General features: G+C 41.0%; 1 protein-coding gene across 1 annotated transcript in view; it reads right to left on the bottom strand.

Moving 5' to 3' along the window:
- LOC141772846 (chemokine-like protein TAFA-2) overlaps positions 1-22,637 on the bottom strand; it is a 91,094-nt gene that overhangs the window by 39,600 nt on the left and 28,857 nt on the right. The window contains exon 2 of the mRNA XM_074644286.1: positions 8,322-8,422. Within this exon, the coding sequence (XP_074500387.1) occupies positions 8,322-8,421 (100 nt within the window). The 5' untranslated portion in view covers position 8,422. The remainder of the gene's footprint in view (positions 1-8,321; positions 8,423-22,637) is intronic.

Here is a 22,637-nt window from a genome sequence, read left to right as displayed (position 1 = left end):
GGCATCACCTTTCTACTTTCATAGATATTCATTTTCTGCACTTGGTGGAAAATAACGGCTATAAACACACTCCCCCTGGTACTCTGGCTGCTTTGTTATCCTCTTGTTCAATATTTCAGCAATCTGCTTGACAGACATTAGAGAATATATTTCTCATCTCTACATCCCTTGAATGTGCGATGGAAACATGTCTGACGAGGAATAAACACCGAAGATTATACTGTGATAGACTACAAAAGGCCAGAGTGCTCGTAGCCAGTCATCAAATACACTCCTGGCACCTTAATAACTGAATACATCATGGTTAAAACAACACATGCGTTACCAAGGACACACTGATTGGCGAAGGTGAGTTTATGTAAATGTAGTTCATTGGAATTTGTCAACACCAATTGAAGTGGAGCGAGGGATTAAAGAGGAGGGAGGGAGAGAGCCAGGGGCCCATAATGAAGAACAAATGGGCAGATCATAATTAACAGGTCTCTTGGTTGCTGTAAGGCAATGGGACAAAGATCACGAGTCTTCAGTGGAAACCAGTGTGACAAAATGTAATGTAATTGTAATTTGATGATGAGCAACGCTTTGCTATGAGCAAAATGGTCAATTTTAAACAGGCCACGACCTGTTTGGACAAGAAGAAGTGTTGAAACTATATTCAATCTTCATCAAGTCAACTCAAGTCAATTTTATTTATATAGCCCAATATAACAAATCCCAAATTTGTCTCAAGGGGCTTTACAATCTGTACAGGATATGACATCCTCTGTTCATAGACAAGAGGTCTACACAGCATTTATAGCCTACATTTCAAGTAATTGATCTTAAAAACTTTCAGAAAATGAACAGTAGCAAAACTGGCATAATCCTAATAAATCCAGACATTTAAATTTACCAGTCTAAAACTCCACAATAAGTGCTTAAACTTAAATAATGAACTTATTGCTGTGTGTCACAATGATATCAGAAAAATAAATTATGGGGTATATACTGCATCAAAAAAAAACTTTTTTCTCTTCTTGTGAAACCGCACTTAACTTTGTTAGCTTGTGGATTGTAGTAGTGAGCAGAACAATATTAGTTATATTATTTTTTTCAAGGGTTGACGAGGCTGGATATAGGACAGTGGTGTTAAGATTTGCAGGGCGGCGTGTAAACGAGCACCGGCGTGCACCGAGCCACCGCCGGTGTGGGGGTTGTACATAGGAAACAATAGGGGTGGCTGTTTTGACACACGCCATTCGGTGGAGCTGTGTTTTGGCCTTAAGGTGTGTGTGTTCTGATATCAGTTGGCAAAAACAGTGCTAAGATTTCCAAGAGTGTGGCTACGGTTTAATTGACTAATTTCTGTGGATGGAGGCAATCAGTCCTCTACAGCGGTATAGCAGGTGGTATCCCATGACGAATGTGGTTCCCAAGAGACTCCATGCTGTCAAAGTCACGCTCACGTTTGTGTGATCAAATCAAATCCCTCTCTATATTGTACCCCACTCACATGCTGTAGCCTGCCTAGCTGTAATTATTTTCTCCTGTCATACTCTTCGTATTGCAAGGAGGTTTATGACACTCAATGAAGGCTATTTCTGTTCTATTTGTTTATATGAACTGCTTTATTGTGTGAATCACAATAGCTTGTCTTTATTTATTGTCACAAGGTAACAAATACTCAATTTTAGTAAAGCTAATTTTTTATTATTTCTTTTCATTGCCTTATAAAGAGCTTCACAGAGTTAATTTTACACATTTGAGATGAAACAGTGTAGTATCAATGTGCTGAGAGTCTGAGCACTTTTTTACACAAACACACAACAATATGGAGATGTGTGTCATCATTCAAATGTCACAGCCATGAACTGGCAAAAATCTGAAATGCCAAAAAGCAGAATAATTCACATGTCTGCAGCAAAAAGAGGGAAACCTCCCTTCCCCAGTACCACAAAAGAACATATCATGATTGCTGTGCCACTTTATTACATCCCTATCACCAGGCATCGATACTCTGCACACCCCGTTTTTTTTTATAATCTTTTTTTCCAATGCCAACATTTTTACAATTGTCACTTTCTTCAATATTGTGAAACTATATCTGGAAAGACGGCGGTTACTATTTATAACAAGGTGAACATTAGTTAACTCCAATAAAAGTCTGACATATCTCCTATCCACCACCCCGATCTCTACACCCTTACTTTCTGCTTACACTGCAAGCTGCTTCCTGCATTAACACTGAACGGCAATTTGACGTAAATCGTGAGGTGCGATATGAACATAATTCCTCGGGATACTGAGTTGGTTCATCCATGAAGTATTGCAAAGAGACTGAATTAAAATAATTTGCTTGATTATCTGTTCTACTCCCAAATATCATTTGATTTCAATAATTTAGCCTCTCTTTTGCTCTTACATACATGAACTTAAACACACTCTCTCTGTCTCTTGATCAGTGAATTAAAAGTGGTAGTTAACGCTGGGACGTTTGTCGGACTGAACATTTTCACATTTGTCAATTTCAGCTTGAATTTTTCACAAGCGCATATGGAGCCGTGTTGTAGGCCGAGCATGGAGTGCAGCTTTACTGTGGAGCAGCCTTTAAGGAGGGCAGACAGCCTGTCTCCGCACATCACATTAGAGAGCCTCTTTGAGTGTACATGCATGTAAGCGTGTGTGCATGTGTTTGTGTGTGTCTTTCCGTGTGCATTTACCGCAGGCCTGACTGAATGCACATGTCCATCCGAGCTTGTGTGAGAGTGGTTTAGCACATGCATCTTAGCACACCTATACATCTTTGTCCTAACATCTCTATTTCCCCTTCTTGGCAGACAGAAAGCCTTTCAGAGTAAGTTAAATTCTTTGCAGCCTCTAATCAGTGGCGATGTATGGAGATTGCAGCCTATAGACTGAGAATCAGTGACTCGACAGTGTGTGGTGAAGTGATCAGCATAATCGCGTTCCGCTTTACTTCAAAATCCAAGCCAAGCTGTTTCTCCAAGACTATTGGCAAAGCCACTGAGACGTTTCACCAAGGCCTATCTACAAATAAGATCTCTTCATTGCAAGAGATCTGTAGTCCACAAAGAGGGCTAGAGCTCTGTGGTCTGGATATAAAGCCCGTAAATTTTCACACAGTTCTGTAGCGACGTGTATGATAAAGCATGTGAATAAGAGAAAAAGACAGCAGGATGGATGGGTTAACAGATGGAGAGGCACCGATGGCAAAGTAGAGGCATCTTTTTCTGTTCTGGCCTGAGAGATAAAAATCTGGAGAATAAAAGGTGAGCAGAAGCTTTGCAGACACACACACCTACAGACACACACGTTGAGACTTCTTAAACCACTGCTCAGCCCCTTTGACTTTCCTCCTGAGGTCGCCAAAGCTGTCTTGTCAGCACATGCCTTTTGATCCGGTGGTAGGAACACACATACTGTACACACATATGGGCTGAGCGATATGGCTATATTTGTTGAAATTCTCTTTACATCCCGACGGCAAATAGATATATATTAAGAAAAAACAAACGGTATCTGTGGCTGTCGCAGGACTGTAATAAGCCTGTCCAATCATTTCATTTGGCCCAAATGTAATGACTGGACGGGCTACCAGCCTGTCTGTGCGCACTCTGCCCATGCACTCATTGCATGTCATCGGGGTCTTCCCCAAGCTGCTAGCTTGACAGCTCTGAGTTCTAACAATAGCCATGTTTGTTGTTTACATTCACAATGGTAATTTTGGGGGAGTGGCTTTGAAGGGAGGCCTGAACAGACGGACTGTCAGTGTTGCTGACTTGGTGACTTTCTCGCTAGATTTAGGGACTTTTGGAGCTAATGCTGCTAGCTACTTTCATTTGAAAAAAATGAAATTTTGTAGTCGATACTAATGCCAGTGAAATTCCACGATTTTTGATATCCAATTCGATACCACTGTAAAAAAATAAATAAATCCCATGTACTCCAATAGCAAACTGTTTTTTGTGATTTTATTATTAATCCCTAATCGCCCAATACTTTACTGTATATACCATTTTTACTGAATAGAGCTTGAATGCATTATATTGTAACTCAATGCAACCACCGCTAACGTTAGCTTTTAGCTCCGTTATTTAGCCAAGCAGTCCAAGTAGTCTATGCTGTTCACCGGCTGCTAACAGCTAACATTATTAGCTCTCCTCCTGCCGATTTCAACATGGATTTGCTGTTCACAATGTAGCAGCAGGATGCCAGTAGTCTCAAGCCCTGATCCCCGGTACCTGCGGTACTGTAGAAAAAGGAGTGCCATCATGTTTTCAGAATTTTGGCAACGACTTAGTACCGAAGCATCGGTTCTTGTGATGTCCCTAATTTCAGCAACCAATCACACCCTTTGCCCAATAAGGTTAAGTTCACACTGCAAGCAAAAGTGGCTCATATCAGATTTTTTTGCCCATGTGTAACTCAGATCTGATTTTTTTTTCATAACTGTGTGAAAAGCACAAATCACATGGAATTTGATCTTTTCAATTCTTATTTGGGTCACTTTCATATGTGGTCCTAAATCAGATGCAAGCAACCTCAGTCTGAAAAGTCAAATCAGAATTCATGCAACTTTTTACATCACTCTAAATCGACATTCGTCACAATTCTTCACAGTGAAGCCGTTCACGTCACCGTCCCACCACTCCTCTTTGCAGAAGTAGCAGCCGTTGCTCCACAAAAAGCTATGATTAAACATTTCTCTCTTTCTCATCCTCGTCCTCGTTATCATCTATGTGTGTGTAAGAGAAAGAGACAGTGTGTGTGTGTGTGTGTGCGTGTGCACTGTATGTGTGAGAGCGTCAACCTTGGAGTGACCTAAGGGATTGTATTTAGTAATTATCTGATTACTCGTCTGGTTTTCCCCACTCAGACAACCTGCAACTGGATAACGCTGTAACTCCCTGATTACAACTTACTCTACAATCAATCACCCATTAACGGGAGCCCACAGACGGTACACATGCCCAATCACACACACATACAACCGTGTCAGACTAAAATACCGACACCACCATTACTGCCACTATTTCAAAGGATAGTATGATAAAATAACCATGACGTAATCTTCAACGACACAAAGACAGAACTGCTAAACTTTTTCATTTCTTGTGACTCTGCCATTCATGTCTCTCATCTGTCGGTTTCAGTGTTTTCGTTGCTTTGTGCAGAAGTCAGCACTTCACTGAAAGCCCGGTGATGCACCACAATAAGAGAGGATCTCCGTCCTCTCTCTCTCTCTCTCTCTCTCTCTCTCTGTCTTTTCACCATCCTTCCATTTATGAAAATGTTTGCCCTTGTCTTGTCAAAAATCTCTCTGTGAGAGGAGATAATGCCCAGCAGAGTCAATCGCACACACAAACAGAAACAACAACACACACAAAGCCGTGGTTATGGGTACTCGCATTCCAGCAAGGACACACACGTACTGTACACACACATAAACTCACACAAAAACCTTGTAGTCTCTGAGAAGTGATAACATTATGAGAAATTTTCATTTTCCACACAGAAGGCCAAAGGACTCGCTCACTATCTGTCTACGATGCTGCATTCTGTTTAAAGAATTAAAGAAGAGACTCAGACTCATCAATCATTTCCCCTTTCAGTTATCCACTAATGAAGCATCCGTACGAGGCAGATGTTGAGACACGCAATACACCGACTGCAGTATAAATATCTTTAGCATCAGAAACGTTAGACACTAAGTAACAACAATGACAAAAACAACCAGTTCAAGACGAAGGGCAGCTGTTGCACGACATCACAACATGAAAGCCAAAGGCAGAGCGTAACATTTTCAAGCCATCATATGTAGTCAAATTAAAGACAACATCCACTATCATCACTTCTTGCTTGTATCCCTAGGTGATTTTGTTATTGTCCAGTACTTATTTTGGTCAGATACATTTTTTAGCATGTTAGTCACGTCCCCAGTTCTGTCTTCTTTTTGCTCCACGAGTCTGGAGGAGCAGTGTTGAAATGACATGTGCAGGCTTATTGACCACGTCTGTAACACAAGCATCAACCTTTAAAACCTGCAGGCTGGCAACCCCTGGTGCACCAAAGATCTGCTTCTTTGTTGACGTCACCAAAGTGCAGACTTGGAGGAGGACCACATGGCTTCAGGTGCCAATTGGGGCCTTTGTACAACATGTGGGCTTTTGTTTTTCTTAATCATTAGAGAGACAGTTGGATTTTATCCACCCCTATTATGGCTGGACAAAAATCATAAAAACATATTTTAGTATAATGTAATCTCTATAAACAGACTTTCGCCCAGGAAGCCGGGGTTCACATCCCGTGTGAATCCAACGTCTAGTTGTCTTTGTGTTCACAAGGGTTCGCTTTCACTTTTGAAACGTAGTGATTTTAAGCCCAAACATGAGCTTTTTCCTAAACTTAACCAAGCGGTTTTGTTGCCTAAACCTAAAGAAGCCGTTTTGTTTGTATTCAAAACTTTCATTCAGTTTTACGTGTTAGAACGTGTTGCTTTTAAGTTTCACTTTCACTTTTACAACACAGTAGGCCCCTAATGATGGTTATCTATGGTGGTTAGAGCAACTAATAACTAATAACAATATTTAATGGCCTGATAACAGTTGAATCGGGTGGAAATGCAATTTTGGAACCCACCAGCTATTGCCTGACGATTATTTAGCTTTTTATTGGTTTAAAATTAGCAATTAAACTGGCTACTTGTGAAACAATCTGGTTGTATGCTGGTCGCCCTCAATGTTAAAACATATGATTTAATTAACACTAAGGGTGGGAATCACCAGAGGTCCCACAATATGATCTTATTGCGATTTTAAACATTTTGCGATATGCTGAGTATTGCAATATGATATATGGCGATTTTTACCTTTTTCAACTGCAAATTATGCAGTTTGACAACATCTGTTTTATCTAATAAGATTCAGTTTTCACTCTGGTCATCTCAGAGTTTTCATTCACATATCTTGAGGTCAGAGGTCAAGGGACCCCTTTGAAAATGGCCATGCCAGTTATTCCTCGCCAAAATTTAGCGTAACTTTGGAGCGTTTTTTAGCTTTCCAACAAGCTAACATGACATGGTTGGTAACGATCGTACCAATCGGTTGATACCTTAGGTTTTCTAGTAATATATCATACCAGTATTTTCACTCTAGCTTTAAGACTGAGCCCGCTACAACCTCTGAAAGAAAGAATAGCGGCCGTTGGATTGTTAAGAGGTTAATAGTTTTATAATAAAAGATTGATACTTGACGTCCATGTATCGATACAATATTGCCACGCAAAAGTGCAAAAAAACTGAACATTATAGGCATCATAAAAGTAGACTTTATGGCAGAACAGTTGTATTTGATTGCATTAGACTGTATACAGGTGTACCTAATAAAGTGGCCACTGAGTGTAAGTTTCATGAGGATAGCATTTATTCTAGGTTTGTTGTACTGGATAGATGTACGTAATAAACTGTCAATTTACTGTATAAATTCATCAACACATACAGCGACAGCATTATCACATTATAATGAAATTCATTACCAAACTACAGCCAATAAAATGAGCATGGAGTTTCACATCTCTGACACATTTTCAACAAATTCTAAACATTACAAGCTTCACAAAGACACACAGAGGAGTCCATATTCACATTTCCATCAAACGATTGTATGTAAGTGAACGGCGCAACCTCAGGCAAATAAAAAGCTCTTATTCATAATACAGGTAGCAGGTATGTCGTGCTCTCTATTAAAGCTTTCTTCCCCAGAGCAAGGTAATTTTCAGGCGAAGATACCCAACCTTCACATGAGAAATGAACTGGAAAGCAGTAAGAGGCCTCTGGGCTCAATCATGCTAGTGACTCAGTCACTTGGCTCACATGGGAGGGGTATCACGTAGCCAGGGATTTTTAATCCATAAGGCTCACTGCTCGCTATGTGCGCTGTAACCTACAGGCATGTTGGAAAGACGCCCCGCTCTGATGGGGGAACTGCAAAGACGTGAAAGCCCCTGAACTGAGAAGACCTTTTCTTGTTGGATTACTTGTATTTCCCTTCCTTTTTATTAAAGAACTTTTTGTGTTCTTCCTGGCAACCGGCCTCTGTGGTCTCGTATTTCATTGTGAATCCGACCTCTGCATTCCCTCAGGCGGCACGCGGTCTATTCACTCCAACTTTACAACACGTGAAAAGAAATTGGCTGCAGAGGCTGCCTGCAGTGGTAATCCACGATGAATCCAATACTGTGAATGCCGCTGCACACAGACACTGACCAAGTTACAGAAGTATGTATACACACACAAACACATGATTGGACATATATGTACCTACCTGTGTGGCTCCTGTGTGCCTGTGTGAGGGAGGCCAGACAGAGGGACAGCAGTAGGCTCCACACACCTACTCCGCAAATGTAAGGACCCCGTTCCCGCATTCTGCCAGAGAGAAACAAAAAGACACGTAAACCAAAGAATATACTGTACATTGCATGACTTTGCGTGCTAAATCCTAGTGTAATGACTTCAGTAGCCCTGTTTCCATTCAACTGTCAAGCAAATTTTAAGTGAATTTTTGAAATATCACAAAAAAAGAAATGTGAATGAGATGTGTTTCCATCAACTGGTTTGGAGGGAATAAACTCAGCTACATCGTAGTTTGGTCAGAAGTTGGCACTATAGGCTACGAATGGCTGTAATCCGCCAGTAAACAGAGTAGAAGAAGAAGTCAAGGTTGCGAACTGGGAAAAAAACAAGTTGGCTTGGCTATCTAACCATCTATGAGAGAAAAACGTCTTCAAATTCTTCGAATTTTACCGCTTCCATACAGCTCTTCTAATGCAATACTTAAAAATGTGCATAAAATATGTGAATTGAAACACAGCTAATGATACGTTGACTTTCTTAGCGCTACCAGCAAGTCAAAGTTTTATTAATTATCCAGTAAAATATCTCAACATCTAGGAATTGAGACAGAATTTTGAGCAATCATTCACATTCATAATTCCCAGACGTTGAATTCTAATAATTTAAGCCATCCCCCAGCTTTTCCTCTAGTACCACAGGGAGCTTGACAGTTGTGGCTTTTGAGTGAAATATCTCCACAACTATTGGATGGATTAATTTATGTTTCCTTGACTTCTCATGTAGTGCCATCATCAGGTCAAAGTAACGGCCTTTAGTTAAAGCTAAAGTTAAAGCACAAATACTTAAACCTTGGACAACTTTCTAAGATAACTGTAAAACATATAGCCATAACCGACATTCACACACACTCTCCAGTACAGAAAAAAATATTTACACTGGGACAATTATTGTTTACAGCAAATGCATTCAAACAGAAGGGGAGGTGGTGAATGACTCCCGAGCGAGAGAGTGGGAAAGACGAGTAGAGAGAAATAAAGGGATGAAGGACAGAAGTTAGGAGATTATCGTTACTTGTAGGTTTGGAAACTCTCTGTTTAATTCTCTATCTTGGCAGCCAACGGGAAAACAATATCAAAAACAGAGATGAGCCAAGTTCTGTTAATGCCTTCTGCATCTTCGCTGTCCAGTGATTAACTACTATGTATGTGTTTGTATATTTAGATGGTTGCAAATACAGTAGATGGCATATGTTGTTATGTCTGATGCACACAAAAACTCACAAACCTTCTCGTGAAAATAAACCTTTCAATAAAAACAAAACAAATAAAACCAGTCTGATAAAAAAAAAAGAACGGGTTTATTATTAGTCAGCAATACACTTTTAATAATAGATTTTATAATTTCATTATATTACTCTAGGAAGGATGCAAACAATGATGAATAAACACAAAAACACAAAAAGATCTCTTGTTTTGTGTCTCTCTCTTTGTGCAAATGCTGGCAGGTGTTTGCATCGGAGTGGTGAGCAGGGATGCATATGATTAAAGCGCTTTGTATTCCGAGCACTGTGTGGGACGGAAACTTCCACAACAGACAAACAAACTCTCTCTCCACCAGGGAAACTGTGTTTTTTAAGTAAGCTTGTATACGTGCGTGTTAAGTGTGAGAATAAATAACTGCAGGAGGCTAGCGAAGCAAAAGCAAACGTGTGAGACTAAGATACAACATGAAGCGGAACTGAAAAAGCCATTTTAGCTTGAACACGCCATGTTGACACAAAAATAAACAGGAAATGGGTGTATTGGAGCGGTCGGGAGGCTGTAGGTTTGCCTAGAACACTTTGTTAAACTACTACTACTTGTTTGCACACTGTTGATCTCTTTGCACCTGAAAGAGTTGATTTCTGTCTTTATATTTCTTGATTGGAGTGATGCTGCCTTTTACTTTTTTGTGTTAAGTGTAGCATTACTCATTTTTCTTCTGTAAATAACTGTCATTACAATGCACACTATAGACTAGGACCATAATCTAATAGTATAATAGAATAACTCAAAGTGAATTTAGCGTTAAGTCACTCTTTATTACTTTTCATGGTGGTTGATTTAATTTTCTAGAAAACCGGCGAAGGGAAGGAAAAATGAAATAGTTGTGAGCAGATATGTGATGATGTAAGTAAAACAAACCAAACTTTCCAGGTTTGTGTGCAGATTAGCTCAGTGCAGATGAGATTATACACATGCCTGGTTGGGCCTCGGTATGTGCTGATGTGTTTACTTGTGCAACATGTATTTGGGCATATATCCGCGTGCATATGTGTGTTAGCGCTTTTGCCATGAGGAAGTGTGTGTGTGTGTGTTAAGCCCTGGCTTGAGTTCTGAGCTGGGTGTGTGAGTCATCTGACTATGCAGCCATGCATTTCTAGAGCTGGGAGAAGCTGCAAAGCCAGACAGGCTGAGCCAAGGCTTTCTCTGGTTAGAGGGCATCACACACACAACCAGAGAATCATACACATATTCGCTTTATTTGTCGCTTTTTGTCTTTTCTCCCATTCATCCTCGTCCCTATATCCTCTCCTCACTCCTTCCCTCCCTCCCTCCTGTCCACACCTATGCTCTGCTCGTAGTAAATAATTAGGAGACAAAACAGAGACGCGGCCTGCTTCCCCTCCAGCTCATTTAGACACACAGCAGTGTTTGTGATGATGCAGTGCCACTTCATTTTGGCTGGTTGTTTGGTTGTTCTGTCTGCCGCAGAAATGAGTGGGTGTGCAATATAGAAATGGATTCAGAAAGTAGCAGGAAAAGAGACAGGATGAGGGGGACGAAGCTGTGTGTGTGCATGCGTGTGTGTGTTTGTTTGTGTGCGTGTGCGTGTGTGTGTCTGTGTGTGTGTGTGTGTGTGTGTGTGTGTGTGTGTGTGTCTGAGTCTGACTGCTCAGGGTTCTGATCAATGGCATCTGAACAGATTGACTCTCCATCAGTATGAGACAACGTATTCTCATACAATGGTTCGTCTTATGAAAAGTTATTCCTTATTTTTCGTTGTGTGTCCGGCAACACGTGACAATTTCAGCTCGTTACATGCATACAGTCTTTTTTAAATAAACTTCCGTCTTCACAGGAACCAACCTGGTTAGGTTTAGGCAACAAAACAACTTAGTTAGTTTTAGGAAAAGATTGTGGTTTAGGTTAAAATAACTACGGAAGTGGTGTAACTTCAGTACGGAATACTTGACAAATAATTCAACATTTGGGTTAAAATAACTACGGGTATTGGCGTTACTTAAGTACGGAAGTTACGTGACAAACAAGTCAACGTTTGGGTTGAAATAACTACTGAAGTGGCATTACTTAAATACCAAAGTTACATGACAAAAAAGTCAACATTTGGTTTAAAATAACTACGGAGGTGGCGTAATTTATGTACGGAAGTTAGGTGGCAAATAAATCAACGTTGACTTCTGGTTTCACACGGGATACGGTCTCCTGGTCTCCTGGTCCGGTGTTTTTTGACCCGCCCATCCACCCTGGCCTCCTCCCTACGGGGCGTTTGTCACTCTTTATACTTGCTGGTTCACGATTACGTGGATTACATACGAATTGATTTCATGGGATATATATACGAATTACAGTGCATTACTTTTCGTATGGCTACGAACGGTGTATGAGAACAGCCTGCTTAAAAACTACTGTGTTTACCCTCGTTAGCTTCTAATTGCATGTTGAGAAAATGTCTCCAGCAGCCCCTTCAGGTACTGTTGACGTCAGGTAGAACTTCTCTGATCATATCCGCTGGTATGAATAGCGGCTAGAAAGCAGCATTGGATCCTATAACCCTGGATGATGTAGCTTTCATTAAGCAAACACACAGGAGAAAGAGAGAACGGAAGAGCGAGAGGAGAAAGAGATAGAGTTGGAGAAAGAGTGGTGGTCTCCGATGAGTTCTGCAGTCTGTTCCATCCCTTTAATTAGTCCCATTGGAATGCCCTCCCCGCTCCGTGCGGCTGATCAGCTTCCCCTCTATATCTCCAGCCTGTATTTGTGTGTGTGTGTGCACGTGGTAGTGTGTGTGTTTGTATGCATCTTAGCTAAAGCCGGACAGACATCTCACGGGCATGTGAGCCATGGTTGATCTCCCAATGGTAGATGAGAAAAATGTAGTGGAAATACATTAATATTCAAGGAGTTTCCATTCCCCGAGATATGCACCATTTGGAAAAATGGGATGCCTGTACTCTCTACATCAGTTACTATGGCAATTAACATGAAGTGGTTTTAATGGATAGTGTCACCACATTATTTCTTGTCCAGAAAAACTGAATCTGTGGTTTTTAATATTGAGAAATAAAAAAAAAAAAGTATGAGTAAATTGTTTTGAGGCAACAGGTTGCGCCGCTCTAGTGTATAAACTACTTTTAGTGTTTTCAAACCTTATCTATTTGGTTTGGTTAAGACAAACTCTGGTGTACCATTAAATGCGAGTCAACTCAGGCCTCATATTGAACATGTCCAGTATACAGAACTGTTCTGTCAATTCTAGATATAGATTCATCCAATTTAAAGTCTTACAACTTAGTAGGATATTTGGAATCAGTGTCTCCCATGTGTGATAGATGTGATACTGCCGAAGGATCTCTATTACACTTATTCTGGCACTATCCACTACTGGGTAATTTCTGGGGGAACACATTTAATTGAAATAAACATTTGGCCAGACTGTAATTTGGCAATATTTGTTTGCTCTGACCGGATCAGGGCTCTTCACTCCCATCAAAAGCAGACACTCAAGGCTGGCATGGTTGCAGCTAAAAGATTAATATTACTAAACTGGAAGTCTCCATCGTCCCCATGTTTAAAGAGGTGGCTCAACAAAATGCTTTCTATATTGCTAAGATCGAACAGATTTGTTTTAGAAAATACAATTCACAAAACTATTTGGTGTGGAAGTCGTATTTATTTACACTGCTTGATGAGACCTAACTGTATAACTCATGAACTCTGCTGCTATGTTGTATCTATACTCTGTGCAAACTTATCCTGCATATGACTGATATTCTGGCAGTGCCCCAACCATGTGTGTTTTTTCTTTTTTTTTCACCCTTGACCTTCCTGGCAGAGATGACAGTCTCCTGTTTTGCCAATATTGCTGTCGACTGGCAGCTTTGGACTGGTGGGAGTTCTAGATATGAATCACCTGTCTCTCTCTCTGTGATTTTGTGTAATAGTGCCGGGTGCTTTGTGTCTATTGTGCGTGTTTGTTTAGTTGTAAAAGAAAAAGTTTCATATGCACATTTAGTGCGGTTAATTTCGGCTGGTGTGAAAGCTGTCAGTCGAACTCTGATGCGGAGCAATGGAAACTGACCAACCACAGTGTTTTTTGAAAATAGATATGTGATTTTAGCATGACTTCATAAGCTAAACTACTGTTAAATCCATCTGCTGATTGCAATCTGCATAGGCAATATACTTTATATATTATACAGGTAGTAACCATGGTAACACATATGCATGTCAGCATGTAAATGCAGGGATTTTTACCTTCTCCGTCAAAAGCAGTTGAAACAACAGTGTTTTGAGCTTTTATCTCCTACTCCATGTACTCTGGCGCTTCAAGTCCATTAAAAAGTGTGTGACGTAGTGATCCCATAGTAATATTCCCTCATTATATTAGGTAATTTAGTTAGTTACTTTCGTTTATTATCCTTTTGTGTCTGTGTGGCAATTGTCAACAAAAGACATCAAGTAACATAATGCTCCATAGTGTCAGACAGCGTAATGCTGCTGTACAAGACGTCTCTTTTTCATTTTGTCTCAACCTGTAAGTCATTATTCATATCATGCAGTCTTATGATATTAACAATGCTCATAATGAAATGTAATGTTCCTACGGGGGTCCTGATGATGCAGGATGACAATCACCAAAACTGTCTAATCACTGAGTTACCTGTGAGTCTGTATTACTTCATGTTCACTCATCTTGGATCGTTTCTAAAAAGTCAGTGTGAACATGAACCGGACCAGATGTTTCCTTTGGTCCAGACCAAATGTACCGAATTACAGGCGCCCTAAATGTTCCCAGCGCTATATTGTGTCATATTGTGTTGAGTGCCATTTTGTCTTTAAAAGTGACAAAAAGAATTCCGCACCAATTATCGGGGAAATCTGTGATCTTACAAGCTGTAACCTTGTTTGTGTATGTTCCTCTCTCTTTGTTCATGAAGTGTACCAAGTGCCCTCCCTCACACGAACTCTGAATTAGGATTAGCAGTGCCGATGTGGATCTTATTCATCCTGAGGATTCAACAGAGAGATGTCTATCTCAGTCTCCTGTGGAGTGGTACCAAGGCTAAGGTCATCGGGATGCTCACAGTAGCTTGCTGTGCTATTCAAAGTAACAGTATCAAAAGAAACAGGAGATATTGTCTGATATTGTCAAGCGGCAGCAGAGAGGAAAGGAAAGGACACAGAGATGATAGAAAGGAAAGATGAAAGGTAAGGAGACGAGTGCATAAAAGGGAAGTGACGAACCAAAGAGAACGGTACAAGGATGAAGGAGAGGTGAGGAAACAAAGGTTCTCAATAGAGTTGGGACCGATCCCATCCAACATCAGGTTCCGATACCAACGTAAATCACTCATCTGATTTTGGACTGACATTACAGATTCACATACTGACCCATATAAATATGTAATAATGGTGGAGAATGTCCCCCCAGCATTGTTGGGATGGCTGCAAAGAGACTAGTTAGCTATGTTGGCGTCTTTTAAGTGCAGAGGATTAGTGGCTGCACCAAGCCCAGAACCTTTTGGGTCAAAGACAGTCTGACACTAGGGCCCATAAACAACACATTACTACCATTTGTATTTCCACAGAAACGGTCTTCCGGCTTTCAACCTGGCAAATACAGACTGCAATTTGTTTTATCACAAACAAAGAGTGAGTGAGAGTGAGAGTGACTCGCGGCGCGTGTGACACGGTCTGCCGTTTGTTTTATGACAGTCACGGTCTTTCGACTCCTTAAATGGACAATGAGAGTCACTCGCAGTGCCCTCAATAAACCATTCAACATTTATTTCTAGCGGATATTAATAATCTAGTCTTTTGTATATTTATTAACGCCGATATTCCAGCTTTAAGGGGGCGATAGGGGACGGTTGCAGGTCTACAGCTATTCCGGCCAGTCCCAGCAGCATGAACAGGCATTGGGGGAAACATAGGTATGAATATTATATTCCATTTCTGATAAAGGTCCCCCGAAATGCTACACACTGTACCGCTGTATGTTGCATTTCATTTCAACTGGGAAGTTGGAATTTCAGAGTTCCCAGAAATTTCAACTGGATTGCCCCCTTAAGTCGTTTTTTTCCGTTGCTATGGCTTTTGTATGCGCAAAATACTGGAATAATATGTTATTATACCATATATATATATTATACTGGAACGAGGTCAACTCGGGTGTGATGTCTTTCCCAGCTCCGATTTCCGACTCCTGCAGCATAAGTACAGCCTCACCGAGCTGCTAGCATGGCAGTAGACAAACTGAAGTATCTATAAGCTTGTAAATGTATTTTAAGCAAAGTTAAATTTGAACATCCATACCCAGCTCAAACCGGGCGAGGCAAACACGTATAGACACACATATAATACGTACACAACTAGCTGTGCCAAACAGAAAAGGTTCTAAGGTCAAAACATTATTGCTATACTAGAAGAAAAAAAAGCCATGAAAAGCTGGTGTGTTCGTGTCCGTCACCTGTACTTCATTTATGCAGTGCTACTGTACAATGAAGGAGAAGCGGATGAATGTGAATGGATCATGGAACACAATAGTGTGATGATTTGTCAGAGGAAATCTGTGTGTCCTTGTAACTTAATGGAAGGGTTTGCTTTTCAGCCAGAGTTAGAACTGTGGCTCTCCAAACCTAATTGCAACCTTGGGAGGTTCCGGCTTGATTAGGCCTCCATGATCCTGCCAGGAGCGTGTGTGTGTGTGTGTGTGTGTGTGTTTGAGTGAGTGTGTATACATGAGTGTGTGTGTTTCATGTGTGTTTCATTAATGAAATCCACAGTTTGGCCTTTGTGGATAGATTCACTCCATGTGACCTGTGGAAAAAAACCAGAGGCTCCAAATTAAGCCTCCAAGTTAATGAGCACTGTGGAAACTCAAACGTGCGTGTGTGTAAAATGCAGAGTGAGAATCTTTTAGCCCTCTTTTCCCCCAATCCTCAGCCTCTTATCACTCTTTCACTAATTAACTGTATAGAGAGGCGAAGTCCCTCCCTTTCAGGTGGACCACCATGGGACCTTATTTCGGAAGAAATATGAAAGGTATTCAGCAGCGAAAGACAAATAACCTTTTGATCCAGTTTTAATTGTGCCATGAAATGATGTTTGTCAATTTAAAACATCATTTTGCAAGTCAAGAAAATCACAGTTTGTTGTAAAACTGTTGAAGTATAAGACTATGAAAATACGTAATTACAAAGACTACACACCCAAAAGTCGCGTAAATGACGTCACTCTCCTGGAAGGTACGATGCCTGTGTGTTTCGTACTGGGATGTACTCACACGAGCAACGGGTCTCGCTCGTTCTTTCTCTCCCCAGCTGATAAAAAGACCAGGAGTCGCGTGATAAAACTTATCATTTAAGATAACATTACATGTGTGCGTGGAACATAGTAAGGATGTCATGGTGAGGAAATTTTCCCACCAGTTAATAAACTTGCGACAACACCGGTGTTACCAATTACGACATTTACAATTTACAAGAAAAGACAGTGCTCAATATATGCAGAGCGTTTACTTTGAATTTACTGATGTGTAGCTTTGTGTCTGGCCTCTCCGATCCAGCTTTCGCTGTGGGGCTACAGGTTTCCACCTGGAGCCGCTGCAGCGCGCGAACCCACTGTGACCGCTCCGTCCTCGGCATGGCTATCGCCTCATTCTCGTTGGTGTGGTTCCCTTATAGCATTGGGTTTGAATCCGAAGTATTGCCAAATAGGCGTTTTTGCTTTTCACTTTGACACCAAATCCTCCGCCATCGTCTTTTTTGTCAACTCTCTCTTGTCCTGTGTGTGAAACCTGATTCCCGCTACTCTGAGCTGAGACTCCGTACGGAGTACTAGTGTTGGTGACGTATATTGTGCGAGACTCTTTCTTGATTTGCAAAATTATCTTTTAAATTGACAAACATCATATGTGTGAATCATGGCTCAAAACAATATTTGTCTCTCGCCGTTGACTACCATACATATTTTTTTCTGAAATAAGGTCCCATGGTGGTCCACCGGCCGGGACGGGACTTCGCCTCTCTATTCTGTGACTTCAGAAGAGTGCACATCCCAGACTTTATATTCCCATCTTTCAAATCAGCTTTTGCCTGCTGCTACATGTGTAACCCCAACACATTCCTAAAGCTTTCACCCAAGGGTGTCACACTCCATCTATCTCCCCCCCCTCACTTCTCTCTCTCTCTCTTTGCTCTGTCTGTGTCTGCTGCTCGCTGTGTGAACCTGGAGAACTCGCTGCACCGCAAGGTAAAAATCCTGATGTCACTACAAATCCATCGTCCACACACGACACAGCCACCCCTAAAACATCCCCAGGTCAAACACACACACAGAGACACACACACACACACACACACACACACACACACACACACACACACACACACACACACACACACACGTACAGCAACAGCACACAGCTGCAGAGTGTGTCTGCTGACGGTGCAGATCCAGGTGGTAAACGCAGTTATGTTGTCTGAGCCTTTCCATCACCCACAAGTCCAACAGCATCAGACAATAAAAGAAAAGGGGAATTGCCAGCCCTCACCTACTGGCGCGAGCTTCACCGTAGCTAAAAGCTGGCTTAACACTGCAAAAATAACATCAAAGTCCCTCTCTCCATAGAATACACAACGCACCACTTTCATATGTATCTATCACATTTTGACTACACTTCAATTCTCTGCAAGGTTCTTGGGCAATAACAGAAAAAAACACTTTGAACTAAATAAACAAATGCAAAGTAGGGATCTCTTGAAGCTTTGTAATTTAGGAAATATATAAAAGCAAAATGCAAATGGCCTCCGCTGTGTGGTCTCTGACGCGGGGAGAGAAGGTACCGTCAGGCATGGGAGAGCATGGGCGAAAAAATAATCCAGGGGGGAAGAAATAGCTTCTTTAATTCAATTTCAATCCATGTTTTTTTAAACTTTTGTACGCTCTTGGCTGGGATTATCTAACTGCTAGCAAAGTGGAAATCCATCCAATGCTTTAAGCCTTTGTTGACAAATGTAACGGTTGTTCTGCAGAGTAAGAACAACCGTTAAAAGTAAAAGACTTTCTTTTTTTTTGCTGAACAAGCAACGTTAGGAATTGAGGCGGTTCAATAAGAGTGTCATCAAAGAGTATAAAACAATAGATGCTCAGATGCTTTAGGATAACTGTGAAGGAAAAAAGGGTGCAGCTATTCCCTTGTTTCTGAACTCACAGACAGAGGAAGAATGTAGGTTCTACTTTTCCACTTTAATAGGAGTCTGATTTCATCCGTCCATCTCCCAGACAGACAGCTGAAAGTGACCGCCGGTAAAAGCACTTTCTCTCTCTCGCTCTCTCCATTCCACTCCTCTCTCTCTCTCTCTCTCTCTCTGCTCTCCTCTCTCCTGCGCCTCCCAACTTAATTTTTCATCACACTGTGGTTTTCAGAGCACCGTTGCTTTTTCTCCTCTCCACCGCCCTCAGCTGGTATATTTAGACTGTGTCTCTCCTCCCCTTCCATTTCTGTCTGTCTCTCTCTCTCTTCATTACTTTCTTGATCATTGTCATCACGTGGCAATATGTATGTTTATAGAGTCATGATTAGTCAATACATTTATATACAAAAGTAAAATTAATCAGCAACTACTTTTATAATAAATTTTGAAAGCAAAAACAACAAAACAGCTCTCTGGTTCCAGCTTCTCAAATGAGAGGAATTGATGTTTTTTTTGCTGTGTTTTACATCGTTTTAAATTGAATATTTTTGGATTTCATGGTTAGACGTTACCATGGGCAATAGAAAATTGTGATTAGAAGTGTTTTAGTACATGTAGCTATGAAACAGATATTTAACAACAAATCCTTAAACTGAACTGACTTTCATCATCTCTGTACAAATCAGTAGCTTTTAGCAGTGGAGCTCCTCACTTGTGATAGAGAACTGCTGAACTATTACAACACATTCTCATACCAACTCGTCACATACTGACGGTTTGTCGAATCCCTCAACATCACTTTTCGGTCACAGTAAACACGTGCTTAATGTTGTGAATTAAACAAAAACATGCTTAGGTTTAGGCAACAAAACTACTTTGTTAGGTTTAGGAAAAAACTGCATAGTTGGGCTTAAAACTACTACGTTTGTACGGTGAAAATGTGACTGGACGTTGTGACCGTGGGACAGGAACGAACAGCCGATTGTAAAGTTAAAGTGAAGCGTAATGCATGGAACACAAACAGCAGTCTCCTTGATGAAAGCCTTGTGTTGTTAGGCCCATCCAACTCCCCTCCAATCCTCCCTGTGTGTCTTTTCGCTCTTTAAACTACGTCACCACAGCACTTTCTCTGAGTTTTTACTGTTGCCGCGGATGGGTTTACATTGTATTTAATGGAAAGCCCGGTGCGTCTCATACAGGCGCTAAAGTGTGCCTTGTGCGGCAATATCGAATTTTGACGGCCGTGACAAAGCATTGGTATTTGACGCCTGGGAATGAGAATGGGCTGACTATTAACTTTATGGTCGGAGCTTGTGCAGGCTAGTTTTGTACTGAACTGAATGTGACAGCTTGGACTGAACGTACGCTATGAACGGCGATGCATTCACTTAGTCTCGGACGTACTGAAGTGCATTTGAAAAGTGATGCGACTTCTTGGCTTGGGGAAAATAAGGGAGCCAACTACATAGTTTCTGACTCTTTGTGCCAAACTGAACAAAATTATTCAAATCAGTAAAGTGATTTGTGATTTCCACCTATGTTATGGGTGTTTTTTTACAATTTCACAAATGATTAATCAAGAGAATAATCTGCAGATGAATCAATAATTAAGTGTTAGTTGTAGCCCTATTTCATAAGCAGGCAATTTGTGGCATACACTAATCAGTTTCATGCATTTAATCCTTTGTATCCGCTATAATTCCCTTACGGCACTGTGACTAGCTAGGCATGCCATATGTTGTTATTTTAAAAATGAATTAGTCTACAAAGAAATGCCATCATTTGGCATGTGAGTAGTACTGTGCATATTCTTTTATGGGGAAAAAAATGTTTGGGATATTTGGCATTGTTTTTATCTGTTTCTTATTTCCATTAGTGATGAGTGTCTTCTCATTATTCTTGTTGAGTGATGTACACAGGAAGTGTGATGTTACCATGGAGTCAGCAATTTATTCCTATTTGCATTTATATGTCACTGAGTTATGACTCTGACAAGAAGCGATGTGATTTTGGATGAAAATGCTTCCAATCTGGGTGTCAAAGGTTAAACACACACACACACAAACACACAGCCTGCTTAGAGGAAACCGCTCGTGTTACTCACTGGAGATTACGAATTGAAGTGGCCTATAAGAACCACACACACACACACACACTAAGAGGTCGTCCCAGCAGGACAGCACTCTCAGACACTCTGAAACCAACACCTGCCACTGGAGAAAACACACACACACACACACACACACTTAAGAGCACATAGTGAGCACTCAGTGTGGCAAACTGGCACGCAATATTTTGTTCAAAATCAGTCATGTTGGGTTATAAGACAAGCTGCTGCCATTTGGGAACCTTGAGAATGTTCAATCTGAGCGTAAAAATCTTCATCCAGAACTGGATTCATCCATGTGTGTCAGTGTAGGGCTGCCAACGCTGCTGGTTATAGTTCATGTAGAAACAAAATGTGGTCGAGAGAGAGAAAGTGATGGAGCAGAGAGGAGTCAACAGTCCACTTCCCCTGTTGTTGTTTTATTTTCCATTTTAGAGAGAAAGAGATGACGATCAGTGATGTGAGATGAGAGTCAGGACGTAATGATTAGTGTCCGAGCTGCCCTTCGGAACTTCTGCCTCAGTTTAATGAATACTTAAAGAGGGGAAAAGAGCTTGGGAGATGGTTAAAGGGCATAGGTGCATCTTCTCTCCCTTCCCGTCTTTGCTTTCTTTGTCTCACCTTCTCTGACAGACTAACATATACAGGGCAGCAGTTTCTAAAGAACAATGTCGAGATCACAACAGGTGCGTCTCGCTGATGGCTTCAGTCCTCTCTGGTCTCATTCTGTAACTCTCCTAAACTCCCCCGGTTCAGACCTATTTCTCTGCCCTAAATGCATAATTTTGTAAATGAAGCATCTGCTTGGGTGGTCCCAGTAGGCCCATGTGTATCAGGCTGAGGCTGACACACACAAAGCCACACACACACACACACACACACACACCATCACTCAAAAATAGTTTTGCTAACAGTCCCCCAAAAATATGTAGCACCTAGGAAGTATCTTTGATGGAAATGACAGCTATGCGTTAATGTTTCACTGTGCACAAGTTTGTTAAAGCAATAACAAGACGCAGCGGGGTAAACATAAAATGTGAGAACAGATGCTGATTACTGCAGCGGCGATGAATCACGACACTAAAAAGGTGGGTTGCTGTGTCAACCGAAACAAAATCTGTATTTAGGTTTTCCCAAATTAGGACAGGCCTTTATCACGAGTCTGTTGCTGGAGCCGTACAGATAAGACAATACACTGGAAGCTTTCAGACAAATAGTATGCTGGAAATACTGCAGAGAAAAGCCAAGAAGGAGACGTAAATATTAATCGGCACAAAATCACTGTTAGCATGACGTCAGTGTTTCTATAGTAACACAACTCTTGGTGTTATTGGCGTGACAACAATCTGGGGAAGTAAAAAGCATAATTAAAGCAGGTCTGTTTTATTGTAAACACTTTCTCCTCAATTTTATACTGTGTGTTAAAATGGCAAAATTATCTCTATAAATAGTTGTCGCTATGTACCTTCACAACTAAGCGATGATACAGTAATTCCGGGTGTTAGATGCTTGTTAGTGTGTGTGTGTGTTTGTGTGTGCATGGATGCGCAAATACATGTATTTATTACAATTAAACCTGCAGTAGGCAGAATGTTTTTGGCATCATTGGGCAAAAACTCCATAATAACCTTTTCAGCATATTGTAATTCAAGTGTTCTGAGAGATAACTAGACTTCTGCACCTCCTCATGGCTCTGTTTT

The sequence above is a fragment of the Sebastes fasciatus genome, chromosome 8, assembly GCF_043250625.1.
Source record: "Sebastes fasciatus isolate fSebFas1 chromosome 8, fSebFas1.pri, whole genome shotgun sequence".
Lineage (NCBI taxonomy): Eukaryota > Metazoa > Chordata > Actinopteri > Perciformes > Sebastidae > Sebastes > Sebastes fasciatus.
Note: the sequence above shows the minus strand (reverse complement) of the source record. Positions and strands in the feature narration are given on the sequence as shown.